Source organism: Odontesthes bonariensis, chromosome 3 (genome assembly GCF_027942865.1).
Source record: "Odontesthes bonariensis isolate fOdoBon6 chromosome 3, fOdoBon6.hap1, whole genome shotgun sequence".
Lineage (NCBI taxonomy): Eukaryota > Metazoa > Chordata > Actinopteri > Atheriniformes > Atherinopsidae > Odontesthes > Odontesthes bonariensis.
Window position 1 is genome coordinate 45,946,948 of NC_134508.1, and position 15,265 is coordinate 45,962,212.

General features: G+C 41.6%; 1 protein-coding gene across 1 annotated transcript in view; it reads right to left on the reverse strand.

Annotated features, from left to right (window-relative positions):
* Nucleotides 1-15,265, reverse strand: part of LOC142377627 (dihydropyridine-sensitive L-type skeletal muscle calcium channel subunit alpha-1-like) — a 289,148-nt gene that overhangs the window by 82,735 nt on the left and 191,148 nt on the right. The window contains exons 26-32 of the mRNA XM_075461932.1: nucleotides 10,846-11,004; nucleotides 10,490-10,600; nucleotides 7,421-7,504; nucleotides 5,530-5,577; nucleotides 2,588-2,614; nucleotides 2,369-2,494; nucleotides 2,231-2,296 (exon numbers count right to left, since the gene is read on the reverse strand). Of these exons, the coding sequence (XP_075318047.1) occupies nucleotides 2,231-2,296; nucleotides 2,369-2,494; nucleotides 2,588-2,614; nucleotides 5,530-5,577; nucleotides 7,421-7,504; nucleotides 10,490-10,600; nucleotides 10,846-11,004 (621 nt within the window). The remainder of the gene's footprint in view (nucleotides 1-2,230; nucleotides 2,297-2,368; nucleotides 2,495-2,587; nucleotides 2,615-5,529; nucleotides 5,578-7,420; nucleotides 7,505-10,489; nucleotides 10,601-10,845; nucleotides 11,005-15,265) is intronic.

Consider the following 15,265-nt stretch of genomic DNA (forward strand, 5'->3'; position numbering starts at 1 on the left):
AGAAATATAATCTTCATAACAACCAGTTCTTTAGATATCTGCAGGTTAGAAACTTCGCTCAAACTAATCTAGTTCAGTTCCCTCATACACCAAAAAAAGACATATTAGACCATATTTTGGATATTAACCCACTTGGAAGGTGTGTGGTTGCTCAAATATATATTCTAATCTCACAACTTGACTGTCCCTCCTTATCTATAATTAAGGACCAATGGGAAGAGGACTTGCAGTTACAACTGGACGAGGGCACATGGGATTCAATTCTACACAGGGTCCACTCCTCATCTATCTGCAGTTTAAAATTCTCCACCGTCTTCACTATACTGAAGCGAAATTGGCCAGATTTTATCCTAATGTGAGCCCCTTATGTGCTACGTGTAAAAAAAAAAAAAAAATCAGGTGGGGACTCTTATCCACACGTTTTGGACTTGTCCCCAGCTTTGTAAGTACTGGGAGGATGTATTTAAAACTCTCTCAACAGTATTTGAGATTCCTATCAATCAGTCTCCACTGACAGCACTGTTTGGAGTGACTGAAGAAGCTCACCTTCCAAATTATAAATTAGATTCTATTGCTTTTGTGTCTCTGATTGCTCGCCGGCTAATTCTTCTTAAAATGGAAGGACGAAGCACCACCCACACATAACCACTAGATTCGAGATCTATTGCTAGAGAAAATACGGTCCACTTTGAAGGGATCAACTGACAGATTTTACCTGTCTGGGCCTTGCAGCCTTTCATCACACATGTAGAGAACTGCGGGCTGGATCTAACAATTTGAGGATGATTGTGTCTGGAGCTGAGTGTTGCCGTAGCGTGGGATGCACCGATTCTAATTGATTGCATCTGATTTATTTTGACCCACTTTTTTTTTCTTTTCTTTTTTTTTGGTCGCCATTGTAAAAATTGTAATTTTTATTTAATTGGTCTTCTTTGTGAAGGGAGGTGGGTGGGGGGAATATGAGATCTCTTATCTCGGCAGTCTGGTAGAATTGTTAGTCATACCATATGCTATAGGTGTGGGACTGCTTGAACAACATGCTCTGTATCATTTTTGTTTAAAAGATGAAACATTCCAAAATAAAAGTGTTTAAAAAAAAAGAAGTGCAGTAGAGGGTTTAGAAAAGTACAGGCTCAGGGCTAGGATAGGAGATGCTCTCTGAAGAGCTGGGTCAAGAGTTTCTTTAAGATATTCAGGGATGTTCTGGTAGCGCTCGGCAGGTCATTCCACCATCGTGGAACGACACATGTAAAGAGTCTGGATTGTCTTGAGCGTGGTGTAGGCATCGCTAGACGACAATCCTGTGACGACCGGAGTGACCGAGTTGTGACATAAGCCTTTACAAGAGCATTCAAGTAGATGGGAGCCATTCCATTAAGGACTCTGTAGGCTAACATCAGGGACCTAAATTAGATGCAGGCGGCTAAGGGCAGCCAGTGGAGCTCAATGGACAGAGGGGTGACGTGTGCTCTTTTAGGCTGATCGAAGACCAGACGCGCCGCCGCGTTCTGGACCATCTGCAGAGGTTTCACAGCACAGGCTGGGAGAGCAGTTAGGAGAGCAGTTAGGAGAGCAGTTAGGAGAGCGTTGCAGCAGTCAAGGTCACACACAGTGACAAGATGAGCATGGCCTGCACCAGGAGCTGGGAGACGTGTTGGGTTAGGTATGGCCTGATCTTTCTTATGTTTCACAATGGAAGCGGCATTATCGAGCAACGGAGGAAACATGATCTTTAAAAGTCAGCTGGTCATCAATTATGACACCCACGTTTAAAAAACAAAACAAAAAAAACATTATGCAAGGCCATTACGCATCATTCATGTGTATTTGAGAATTGAAGAAATAAGGTGCCAAAGAGTGATATATGGGGAAAAAATGCACTTCTTGATGATAAGCAGCACTTCCAGAATTTCTACGACTTAAAGTTGGATAAAAGGCAATCATTTCTGCACATCAATTTTAATCTGTGCTTTATCACAGTCCCATTTGTAGCATAGTTACCTTAGTCGTTTTAATGAATTGTCCACATTTGTTGTAAACTAGATTTAGCGTGACATCCTCTGAGGAGTATTCATTGCTAAGTTACGAGGGTCTTTGTGGTAATTTGGCACCCATATTTTTAAATATGTAGTTCATAGATTTGAAATTTGTGAAAAACACATCAATGGAATGGATGTTTATTTTTGCTATTGCAGTTTGTGTGGTTGTGTGTGTGTGTGTGCTTGTGTACCTGCATTCCAACAACTGCATAGATAAAGAACAGCATGAGAATAAGCAGGGCCACATAGGGAAGAGCCTGGAACACAGGAACAGGTATATTTTCAGACTGAGAACTACAGGCACAAGGGCGAAGAATGTTTTTACTTACCTGAAGGGACTTGATGAAGGTCCAAAGAAGATTCCGTATCCCCTCAGAGCGATTCAAAAGTTTCACCAGGCGCATAACGCGAAACAGTCTGAAGAATGTGATCGATACACTCATGTTCTCAGAAGACTTTTTCAGAGAGAGAGGAACGATAAAACATTACATATAACCGGCTGCTAAACTCCACTCAACTCAAATTCAAAAGAAGTAAGAGAAACTTACTGCGATTGCTTGCATGGGATCCACTTCCTGCAGACCAGAAAAGTAAATGTTTTCTGTTGTTTTACTCTGAAAAATTGCTTTGATCAACACACTTTGCAGTTGACATTCAAGTTTTGATGTGTTTCATGTACACATTGCACATACATATATTTATATATATATATGTATGTATATATACTGTATATATGTATATAGCTGCTATTGGGCAAGAGGCAGGGTACCGCCTGGACAGGTTGCCAGTCCATCACAGGGCCACACAGAGAAAAATGGGACAAACAACCACACATGCTTACAGACACTAATTAACTTAACAGGCATGTTTTTGGACAGTGGGAGGAAGCTGGAGTACCCGGAGAGAACCCACACATGGGGAGAACATGCAGACTCCACCCCAGCTGGGAGTTGAACCTGGAACCTTCTTGCTGTGAGGTGACGTTGCTAACCACACACCACCGTGCAGCCCAGTTGCAGAGTCTAGCTGGGCTGCAAGGTTCCTCCTGGGATTTGGGGGCAATCCAGAGCACTGGTGGAGATGCCTGGCACTGGCCCAACAACCAGCACCAGCTGTGTATAAGGCAGTCAAAAAATAAGGAGGGGTTGGAGACTGGGGATGAGCCCCATAGAGCATAAAAGGCAAAGCTTGTCAGTCAGCCCGAAGTTGTTTCATCACGTTTGGCCTGTATTTCTGATGTTGGCTAAATAAATGCACCCTGCTCGCACATTACTGTCTACAGAAGATCATTTTTGTCTTGTCTTTGTCTCCTGATTATACATCTAGCACTGATACAACTAAACAACATTTTTTGAGTACTTTTTAACTTAGATTTTCACTGACTGAGTGAAATTATTGGGAAATTTTGTGGTTACTGCAAAACCACAAAAAGAAGACCCCAATCCATCTGTAAAGATTTCTACTACAACTGACTCTGTGACACTAGAACTTTCTAAATGTTTGTCAGCTTATATTTATGTTATCTATGAACTTTATTTAGAATAGTATATTTTGAATGATAATTTATTCAGCAACAATATAATTTTTCATTGGGGTTTATTGATGTCACAATCATAGATTCTTTAATTCTTTATATTTTCTAATATTCTGGTTCAGCTCCCTTTGTTTATTGGTGAGTTTCATGGTTGTGTTGTCTTGGTGTGTATTTTTCCTTTTCTTTTTCCTATGCTGGAGTATGTGTTACTCCTGTAGGCACACCTGTGATCCATCTTACAACCCCAGGTAGGCCAAGTATGGAGAAATGTAAGAAAATAAAAATATCTGAAAATTGAACATTTAATGATGCCTGGGTAGATTAATTTGCATCTACCTCTGACGAGAGTGGCTTACCAGTAGCCTATGCTTAATTTGTGGTAAGAAAGAGACCTTCAACTCTGTGTTTTTATTTATTTATTTATTTTCAAAATGTGTTCATTAATCATTGTAATATCCAGTCCAGAGCCTCAGCCTGCAGCCAGGACTCAGCTGTGGCCCACACCGGCACCCAAGTCCCTGCTGCAACCCATTCCTGTGGCCCAGGACCCCACTGTGGTTCACACCTGTACCCAGGACTACACTAGAGTCTGAAAACATTACCCCTCCAGTTACTGTCTCTCAAGGGCCCGTGAGGGCGCTCTTCCGGTTACTGTCTTTGCCAACTCCTGACCCAGAGACTGACTTGCCATCCCCTGTTCCATTGCTGGTTTATCCAATTCCTGATCCTGCACCAGCCTCTCCAGTCCATGACCAAGTGCCTGCCTTGGCCCTTCAGTAGCACCTTCTGTTCAGTTTAAATAAAGCAACTTATAACCATCTCCACCTTTCTCATTTGTTCTGTGTTTGGATCTTTTTGCCTTCTTGCTCCTATGATGACAAATTAAGTATTGAATTAAACTGAACAGAATTGAATTGATTTAAATTGGTGGTGGTGGAGGGCTGATGATTTGGGCTTATTTTACAGCCACAGAACCTGGGCATCTTGCAGTCATTGAGTCCACCATGAACCCCCGACTGTATACGAAAGAATTCTAAAGTCAAATGTGAGGCCATCTGCTAAAGAGCTCGTGGAATCCTTAAGAGAGCTGCACATGATTTGAATGCCCACAAACATCACATTGTTAAACTGAAGTAATTTATTGATGTGTGAGACTAATGTCATACAAAAAAAAGATTACTTCAAGTTATTGCTGCGAAAGGTAAAAAAACGTTACAAGCTGTAGAATTAGGGGGGTATTTAGTTCTCACACACAGAAAACCTTTGCATAAAAGAAGTGTCTGCAAAACTTTTGTCTTTCTTACAAGACTCCATTCAGTGCCAGTTGACAACAATAAGTCATCTCAGGGCATCAACTACAGCACTCTTTGCAGATTATGAAACTGATCTAGGAACCCTTTAACACTATTAGCATGGCCAAAAATAAAAATTGATTTCATAAAGGTCTTTTTCTTTACAATTGTTGTTAATGTCTGAATCCTCTCATCCGGCTTGCCAATCACAAGTGGAGACAGTGATATTGAAAATATTTCATTAGAACTGGTTTGACTCAACACTTTGTCAAACTAGCAATACTACACAGAGTTGTTTCTCAGTCTGAATGTGTTAATATGTAGAAAAGGTTTGCATCTAGAACTGGTATACATGTTTGCCTTTACCGTATATTCAGAACTTCTTCAGCAAGCCACTTCCCCCTCTCTCCTCTTTTGACAAACTGAGACAGCCTCCTTGGAGTCTGAATCACAGGCAGGAAGGCAGAGGAGAGAGGAGACCAGCTGGTGCAAAAGAAAGAAATGAGTACAACCTTATTTAGGAAAACTGATTTCCTGATCTTCTTGGCGTCATCATGCCTTTCTCAGAAAGAGTCTCCGATTGTAAACACCTTCTTTCATACAAAGTCTTGTTCAGCCAAAATGTCAGAAATATCATGCAAAACTGCAGGAAGACGATAGTTACAGTGCAGCCATGGAGACAGTAAAGTCCACCAGAGGAAGCCAGAGCAGCCTGTGGGAGGGAAACACAAACCCATCAGTCATATCAGAAGAGAGAGTGAAACAAATGGTCTATAATGACACAGTACCTCTTAACCTCCAAAATAGCACTTCATTCAATGTTTCTCATTCACACAAAACCTCAGCTCCCACAGCGCTTCTTTGTTATATACTTACATGTTCACAATCATATACTGATGAGCATTTCAAAGGCAATGCAGATTTAGTGATTTGCCAAATGACACTTTGACAAGTGACAATGACGATGATGGATATTACATTAATAATGCAGATGTAGGGCTCATGCACAAAGAACAGAAAAACATGAATAATAATGTAAAGGATGAATGAATAAAACAAGACAGCAGAAGATTAGAGACATAAGACTTTATTTCATGTTGTATTGATGTGGTGTGTGTACTATTATTTAAGGGGACGTGAGTGTGATTATGCATGTGTGTGTCTGTGTACATATGTGTAAACATGTCGCACACTGACAGGGAAAAGTTCACCGGAGGAATTCTGAATTCTTCCTTTCCTGTTCGCCCTATATTTTGTTAGAAAGGTAGTCAAAAAAGAAAGACGACTCGTTCCAAAGCGGATAATGTGTCAGGATACTATCCAGATGGCTTACAGTTTTGGGAGGTTGGTGTTTTTTTCTACAGTGGGAGCACAAACTGTGCCTTTCTCTGCTTATTGAGAAGTTTCAGGATGTCGCTTTCCTTTGCTTGGCTACTTTGTTTGAATTGGCCTTTGAAAAGTGCCTTGAGATGAAGTTTGTTGTGATTTGAGACTATATTGATAAAACTGAATTGAATTGTGCTGTTTAAATGGCTTCTATTGGTAATTCAAAGCACTATCAATTTCTATGGCAACAGGAAGATTGTTTGCATGCTGGAGTTGATTGAGTTTTCCAAAATGCCTGGAATAAGACCCCGAAATCAGACTGGCCAAAAAAGAGATGTCAAGGATGCAAAGCCAAATATGCAGAGAGAATGAAGGATGAAGTTTAAACCAAACTGTACGTTTGCCCTTGTGGACCAACGTAGCTATTACACAGTTTGCTGTGAGACTGGGTTGCCTGAGCATGATTCTCCCATCTCCACAAATTGACTCTTGTTCCTTAAATAACTTTCCACCCAGTGCAAAACTATTCCTCTGATCCCATACCTTTCCAATTTTCTGATTAATATGTTGTGATTGATAATATCAAATCACCAGATTAAGAAATACTCCACTTCACACTTCTCCACTTTTCCTCCACTGCTGTGAGGAACATTGATTTAGGATTCCTTAAGATCAATGTGTCATTACAGTCTTCTGATGGCCGTGGCTCAGGAATTTTCTCTGCCATGTATATCTCACATCACAGCTATAATTTCATTTTAAATTCTGTTGATAGCTGCAGTTGAATTTCTACATAGTTGACATTGAAGTCCTGGTTAAATCCCACAACATGTTACCACTTTGCCCCCTACTGATCTAAACTGTATCTGCACTGTATCTAATATTTAGGTATAAAATGTTGGACTATTCTGATAAGTTTAGATTATGTGCTGTGAATAATCAGCCATATGATTATATATGGAATATGGCAACATACCAACAATGTGGGTTGCTCTGCAATTTCAGGACATAATATAATGGACCAAGCTAAGTTTTTCATTTCAAACTGAAAATGACAAAAGTATTTAGAATTCAATTCACCACAGACCACAATTAGTGTGTTTGGGTGCACATCAACGAAGTGCTTTTGAATAGTGTTAGGGGAGTGTGTGTTCAGTTTGTTTCTGTTTAATGGTGTGTGTGTGTGGTGTGTGTGTGGTGTGTGTTTGTATACATGTGGCAATACTCACATCAATTTCACTCAGCGTCACATCTACAACACTTCCAATGACGATGACGAAGTCAAAGACGTTCCAGGGGTCTCCAAAGTAACCCTTTAATCAAACAAGATGGATGGATATGTATGTTGAGTTCTTACTGTCCATGAGGCTTGTGTGCATGCATACAGTCACTGTGTACGTATTATCTCCACTCCATAATCAGACAGATCTATGGATGATAACATAAAACAAATGTCTTGTGCTAACATTAGTCAGTTATTGAAAAATTGTACAATTAAAAACTAGTTTAAAGCATTATGCCCTGCAATATGATGATCAAGAAATAGTTTGATCCAAGCCAGATCAGAGGAACTGTAATTTAGTTTCAAGTCATTCATATAAAACAATGGCAGCTTGAAAGTATAGAAGTTGCCTTGGAGACAGTGAAATGACCCCTAACCCTACCAATAAGAAGAAAATAAGAGCACAGGCCAAAATCAGCAGGTACAAAGGCATCTTGGGAAATCCTACACGTCCTCCAATCAGCGAGCTGAACTTTACTGTTGGACCCAGTGATCATTCCCCACATTATAAACAGAACCCCGAGTGAATGACGGCAGATAAAAACCACAACCCACCATGTGCAGAAGAGCTGGTAAATAAACTGGTGAAACCATGGCAACAGAGAGGCGTGGTTTATGTGTGTCATACCCAGTTGCCTCCTTCCATAAACCCAGTGATGCTTAACTTCACCTCATTCTACACCATTGCCTTTTCTGCCTTTAGTATTACTATTAACTTTGTTTTATTGTTTGCTATAAGCACTGTACTGACAGGCTCACCCAGGATTGGCTGTTGGTGCTTATTCATCAAACTGAAATCTTTTAACTTGTTGTAATGTCTCAGTGAGGTCCTGCTCTTTTTTTAACTTCAGGTTGAGTTGACAAATTTTGGTGATTTTAATTAACAACAGTGAATATTTTAATTGATCTTAATTAATAATCAGTGAAGTCATGTGACTAAAGCCCACTCCTGGACTGGACAAAGAGGACTTTTTCCCATTTTCTGTCTGCTTTATTCATCTCTGTCTTGCTGCCTGTGTCATTTTTTTTGTATTTTTCTTTTCTTCTCTGGTGTTCTCCTATTAAGATTATGATCCCATTTGTTGGTCATGCATACACACGAAATTTGTCCTCCGCTTTTAACCCATCCAGGTTGGCACCTGCTGACACACACATGCACAGGGTCACACACTCACAGAGACAGATGCCAACCTGGAGCGGTGGGCAGCCATTCAGTGTCCGGGGAGCATGGGGGTACGGTGCCTTGCTCAAGGGCACCTCAGCCGTGACAAGGAGGTGCTATCAGTTCCACCAGTCTTTTTTGAGTGGCGAGAGTGGGAATCAAACCACCAACCTTCCGGTTATTGGACGACCGACTCTAACCACTGAGCCACGGCCGCTTCTAAGGCCAGTGTTGACATGTATTCAGTTTTGCACAGTACAATTGATTTCCTCAGGATCCAATTGCAAGTCGTACTGTATTCCAATTGCTTACAGGGCTACTTTCAATGACCAGACAAGACACTGAGGTTTGCTGATGCCATGGTGGTTTGGCAAACTTTTCAAAGTTAACTTACTGAGGGAATCACATGTACAAGCTGAGCTCTTCACTGCTAAATACAACATTTCTGCTGTTTTGAGGAATATTTATCACCTGCAGCAGTTATTTCATTGATGGAAAGTGAAAAGGCAGCAGTGTTGTTAAGCTTGTGAGTAGTGTGTGCACTTGCTGGTTCTATTCTCAATTCAACATGGCAGCTTGAAGGAGCAAATAATTCCCATCTGACTGAGGTGGAGGGCAATGATTACTGACTGTTCCATGCACTGAGCATGTGATAACTTTCACCTCTAATTGAAACATCTATTGGTCTATTTAAGTCATTCACATTAACATTAACAAAACTGGACTGTCACCAAGGAGTTCTCCAGGCTTCTTGAAGGACATCCCAAAGCTCTTCTCTGGATGTGGGCTGCCTTTTGTTCCGTTCTCTGCCAACATGATCCCACACTGCTTCAGTAATGTTGAGCTCCGGGCTCTGTGGAGGATTCATCCTTCCATCAGACCTGCTGCCACTGATTTTCAGCCCACTTCTTGTGTCCTTTGGCACAGCTCAGCCTTTTCTCCCTGTTTCCCTTCCTTAAGAACCCTTCCATGGAGCCCATTTCTGATGAGGCTTGGGCCAACAGCAGATGGATCGGGGCGGCCGTGGCTCAGTGGTTAAAGTCGGTCGTCCAATAACCGATAGGTTGGCAGGTTTGATTCCCACTCTCACCACTCAAAAAGATTGGTGGAACTGACAGGTGTCAGTCCACCTCCTTGTCACGGCCAAGGTGCCCTTGAGCAAGGCACCATGGCTTACCAGGCTGTGAATGGCTGCCCACTGCTCCAGTTTGGTGTGTGTGTGTGTGTGTGTGTGTGTGTGTGTGTGTGTGTGTGTGTGTGTGTGTGTGTCTCAACAGATGCCAACCTGGATGGGTTAAAAGTGGAGGACAAATTCCGTATGTATGCATGACCAATAAATCTGATATTAATTAATTGAAGGTCCAGATGCATCTCTCAGGTCTTTGCTGGATTTTTTCCTCTTTCTTAAGGACATCCCTTTCAGATCCTGTTCATTTGCTGTAGATAGTGTTTGTAGATAGTGTTTGTAGATAGTGTTTACGGCCTGACACTTCTTCTTTTGTCGTCCAGTTTCCTCAAATGTTTTAAGGACATCACCATGCTGAGATATGCCAAGTTTTCAGTTTCTCTGAAAACGGTCAGGTGAGGACTGTACTGAAAATGAGCGAAAAAGCAGCCAATGTCCAGGTAAAAACTTTGAAAGACCTTTAAAAAGCCTGGAAAACTATTGCTCAAGACCACTTCAAAGATTACAAGAAAGTCTGGCAGCTTGGAAGGAAACAGGAAGAAATGAGGGCTGGATCAGGACTGTGCATATAACCGCTCTTCTCTAAACTTGCTAACCAAACAAACGTGACAAATATAAAAAATATGACTTAATGAAATGTGTGGTAGTGCTATTGAACTTTGACTAACCTTAGCTTTGAAGGCCATGAGTTTCAAGATCATCTCCACAGTGAAGAGTACAGTGAAGATTACATTCAGCATGTCGGACAGGTGAGTTACATGATCCGACTGGTTGCAGTGCTGTGAGGTAAATAGTTACAGATTAGCTGCACCAATAAGAAATGGGACACGAACGGCAGGCTACTATCACCAGGCTGCTGTTTGAAAGTTTGTGTCCCAATGAACTGCATCATCAAGGGTTTCAGTTGACTTATTAACAAGAAGTGACTATTGATGGGTCTCATTTAGGAGTACAATCCTTCCAGATAATTTAACATTTAACAGAAGGCTGCTGTGAAACATTCTTGTGCAATCTGTACACATACCTGCATTCCAAGACACATGGTGTTGAGCATGATGAGAAGGAACATGAGGTACTCAAAATAGCAGGAGGTGACGATGTACCACACTTGATACTGGTAGGGGTTCTTGGGAATGTAACATCTCAGTGGCCGGGCCTTAAGAGCATACTGCACGCACTGACGCTGGAAGCATTAACAAAACAACAGTGTACAAATGTGATCATTTTCCACAAGGATCTCTTAAATGTGGTAGTAAAAAGTTCCCTGGAAGTACCCATGGTTTAAAGTTGGTTTACAGCTTTTGGCCGCTTTCTTTTATTTTGAAATACGTTGTTCATTTGCACCAGTTAAATTTGCACCCACCTTTGACTCCCTCCTCAACCATTTCTTCCGTTTTCATGATAATTAGCTTGTGTTTAATGGTGTTACCCAATAACTTGATGAATGGAGTATGATTGAGTTGATGAAAGATAATGTGTATCCCCTTCTAGGTTCTTGTAAGTAACAAGGGACACACACCAAAAGTTTCTAAATCTGCTTTTAATAACAGCGTGGAGCATTCTGAATGTGGATTTAGACAGGAGCTGAAGTAACATCCTCACAATTGAAGCCTCACAAGGGTTTTATTACCCTTCTAACGAGCATCATTTTTACAACTCAAGCAATGTATGTGTACGTGAAACCATGTGTGTGCAGCACATGAGACCATTTTATGGCTTTTTTCCCCCTGTTGTCAATGACCACTTTTCCTGCTCTGTATTTTGTTTTCCTTTCATGGTTTGCACGCAATGCCTTTGAATGTTTTGAGCCCGTGTCTCTAAGTGAACTGACTAAAATTGTTAAACAGTTAAAGCCTTCTTCGTGCCCATCAGACATTATTCCTAGTCGTTTGTTTATAGATGTTTAAGATTGTATTAGTCCCTGCATTGTACAAATGGTGAATGCTTCTCTGATGTCTGGCTGTTTTCCTACTGCTCTAAATCATGCCATGGTCCATCCGCTCATCAAAAAGAGCAACCTTAATGCAAATGTGCTGTCTAACTTTAGACCTATTTCTAAACTGCCGTTTGTGTCTAAAGTCTTAGAGAAAGTTGCTTATATCCAACTGCAGACTTATATAGATCTAAATGAAATTGGTGAAAAGTTTCAGTCTGGTTTTAAATTGCGTCACAGCACTGAAGCAGCCTTTTTAAAAGTTTTTAATGACCTTCTTTTAACTGTTGACGTGTGGATCACAGTATCCTTCTGATCCGCCTGGAGACACTTGTTGGCATTAAAGGTACAGCACTCAATTGGTTTCGGTCCTGTCTCTCTAATAGGAGTTTTGCTGTAAATCTTGGACAGTACTCCTCCTGTATATCTCCTCTGAACTTTGGTGTACCCCAAGGGTCGATATTAGCACCTGTGTTTTTTTGTTTTTTTTTACAACTTTATTTATCATTTTTCCATATTGAAAACATTGATATCATTAGTTAAGCATTTCTTACAAAAGTTGTGAACCCGCCCCACCCCCCACCCCATCCAGGTGGCTTCACCACAAACACATCCACAAAAACACTCACGTATCAAACGTGCAAACAGAGCACCAAAAGAAGAAAACAAATATACACAAAAACAGACATAGACAGAAAAGACTCAAACCAATCCATGTTGATCATTATGGTCATAACACCAACATTCTGGACCTCTGGCATAAGAAAAAAGACAAAAGTCCCAACAGTGAGAATATGAGCATCGAGAAGACTAGGACGGCAGTCAAAGAGAAAGGAAGAAAAATAAATGGAGCATCGCGTTAGTTCTGGCAGACCACGTAGTCAACGCGCCCTTGCCTATTGGCTGACGCCGACCCAACCCCTATGGCTCCACAACCAGCTGCGCTCAATGGGTAATCAGCTCCTGCTCGCAATTGGATGCTGGCATTTGGGGCACTTCATTTAAACTTGGTTTGCTGTCACTGCTTTTTTTTGCTTTCTGCTTGCAGCCTTCCACAGCAGCTCCCCGCGTAGGGGCAAAAAGTTTTGCTTCTGCTTACAAGACGTAGCTCCGATTAGCATACGCGCCGATGCTAGTATTATTATTGTGCTGCTTACCCTGTCGTCCGGCATGGATCCCCGCTGCCGGCGTAGTCGGAGATTCGGCTGAGATGGACGCGTGGAGGACATCCAGTCAAGGTAGGCCGCGGCGGGCTCCTGTACGTGGCAGGGCTTGCCGCGGTTAGACACGTGGCTTATTTTACACCGATTCACATGATTTTGCGTGACTATTGGTCCATGGATCCTCGCGGTGATGCTCTAAGGTGGAGCGCGCGCCTCTGGCGCTACACGCTGTTGATTGGTATTGTATGCATTACAGTCTGATGGGTGCGGCGCCACGTGTCGGGTGTGAGTGCTTGTGCCTGTGGATACAGTGGGAGGTGATGTGAGTCAGAGGATTAACAATTATTGCCTTTCCTCGGTCAATGTTGGAAACATTGTTTGGACTAGTTCCTCCTCTCAGTTGCTAGCTACAGCATTGCTCGTTTATCCACCAGCAAACAAGTCTATTTTATTTTTATTTTTTCCCACCGTATTGAATGCAAAGCTGCCAGGTAAAGTGAAGTGAGTGCTTTTTATAATAAAATCAGAGATTCATTGACAAGTTTTCAGGGTTTCACTGTGAACTCGGTGGAGGGAGAATCAATTCTGTGCATGGAGAATGCTAAAGTCAGAGCTGTTCTGCTGCTAAAATGACCACGGTGTCATGAAAGGACTCCCATGCTCAATGGATGAATACAAGCATTTTGTGAATGAAGCCCAACTGTGGCTGTGGTCGAATTGATCTCATCATGTAGATCCACTGTGATTATTATTGCTCATGTATGTTCTGCTTGTATTAATTCGGCTCATCGTTGATAGGCCCTGAAACGGTTTGATCCTGAAGAGAGAACGTCAGGATGCTACCCTGTTTGATATAGAAATGCACTTCGTCGTATAACAACCTCCAGAGACCTACAGTGAACTTCACTTACTTAGCTGCATTTTTGATTAACAAAAGCAACAGTAAGAGGCTGATTAGCTAGGCTATCATTAAACAATGGAGCCTAAGTGTACTTGGCTGACTGAACTACCTTTGAATATTTATTCAACTGGTAAATGAGCTCTGGGAATTAAAATTTTAAACAGTGGAGGTCTCTACAGACGCTCATATAGAGCGATTTAAAGAGACTTGTCCAGTAATACACAGCTATTGCCTCTAACGGGAATCCTTTATTTAACGCTCTATAACTGACAATAAGAGAGCTAGTCTTATGCTCTATTAAGCAGTCCTCTAAGCTACAAATAACACCATATCATAAGGATACATACTGCTCTCCTGAGCACTGCTGTGTGAGCTGCGATGCTCGTATACTAAGAGAATCATACGTACTGGCCAACTTGGCTTTGTGCTTCCCGTCCAAACAATCCCTGCCATCCTCACTCGTTTCTTTGGGGCCATTTAGGGGACAATTTCAAGCACAATGCGTCCAACAGTTTTTGTGTTTAAAGGCTTGAGCATAAACACAAGATGGCACTTGAGATCAGTGATGCACTCGATGATTTAAAGGATCTGACATCTGTAGCCAGTTCTACAGCATATGTTGGGATGCTTTGTGTACAAGCGTCCGGCCACTTCGTGTAACACCAGCCTGTTTGTGATTGGCTCTTGCACAGCAAATGGCATGCTAATTTGCATGACATCAAAACATTTCAACCATCGTCCCCACGGTTGATGTCACAACTAATCCCTTCAGGAGGAGCGTTGTCCTTTTTCCTTCTGTTGAGAAGCAGCCTGTAAAAGCTGATTTCAGCTGTGAACTGATAAAAGAGCAAACTGTCCAGTTAAGTACTGGTGCAGGATGAACCTCTGAGAAAACATATGTTGCAGGAAACACTGGAGGCTTTTCTTTCTTCCCTTTAGTTTCTTGCTTGCAAATACTGAGTGTTGCTTTCTGGCTATTTGTATACGACTTATGCATGCGATGTGCTCGTGTTAGGAAGCACTTGCCTCTTCTCATTTTGTGTCATTTTGGAGGCTGCTGGTCTTCTTGGAAGTTTGAAAATAAATGGCATCCTGTTTCTCTGCTTACTCAAGCCATTGTGATGCCCTGTTGATGCCAAGTTGCCATGCTACGTGTCATCTTGCACAGCTAGATTTTCAGTATTATTTTTACTTAAACCTGCTATAAGCTGATGTTTCAGCTAGCTGGAGTTTGTGCTGTTGGGAAGGTAGTTTTCAATGGGTCATTGAAAGATTTTTTCCACTTAGAATAGCTGCCTACTGGAGTGTAAAAAAAAATATATATATATATATATTGTTTTATCGTGCAGCTGTGCCTCTGTTTAAATAAAACAAGAGCCACTGGTAGGGCTTAACTTTGCATGAAAGATGCTGATTAAGATCGAAAATAAATTTGGGATGAAGTCAA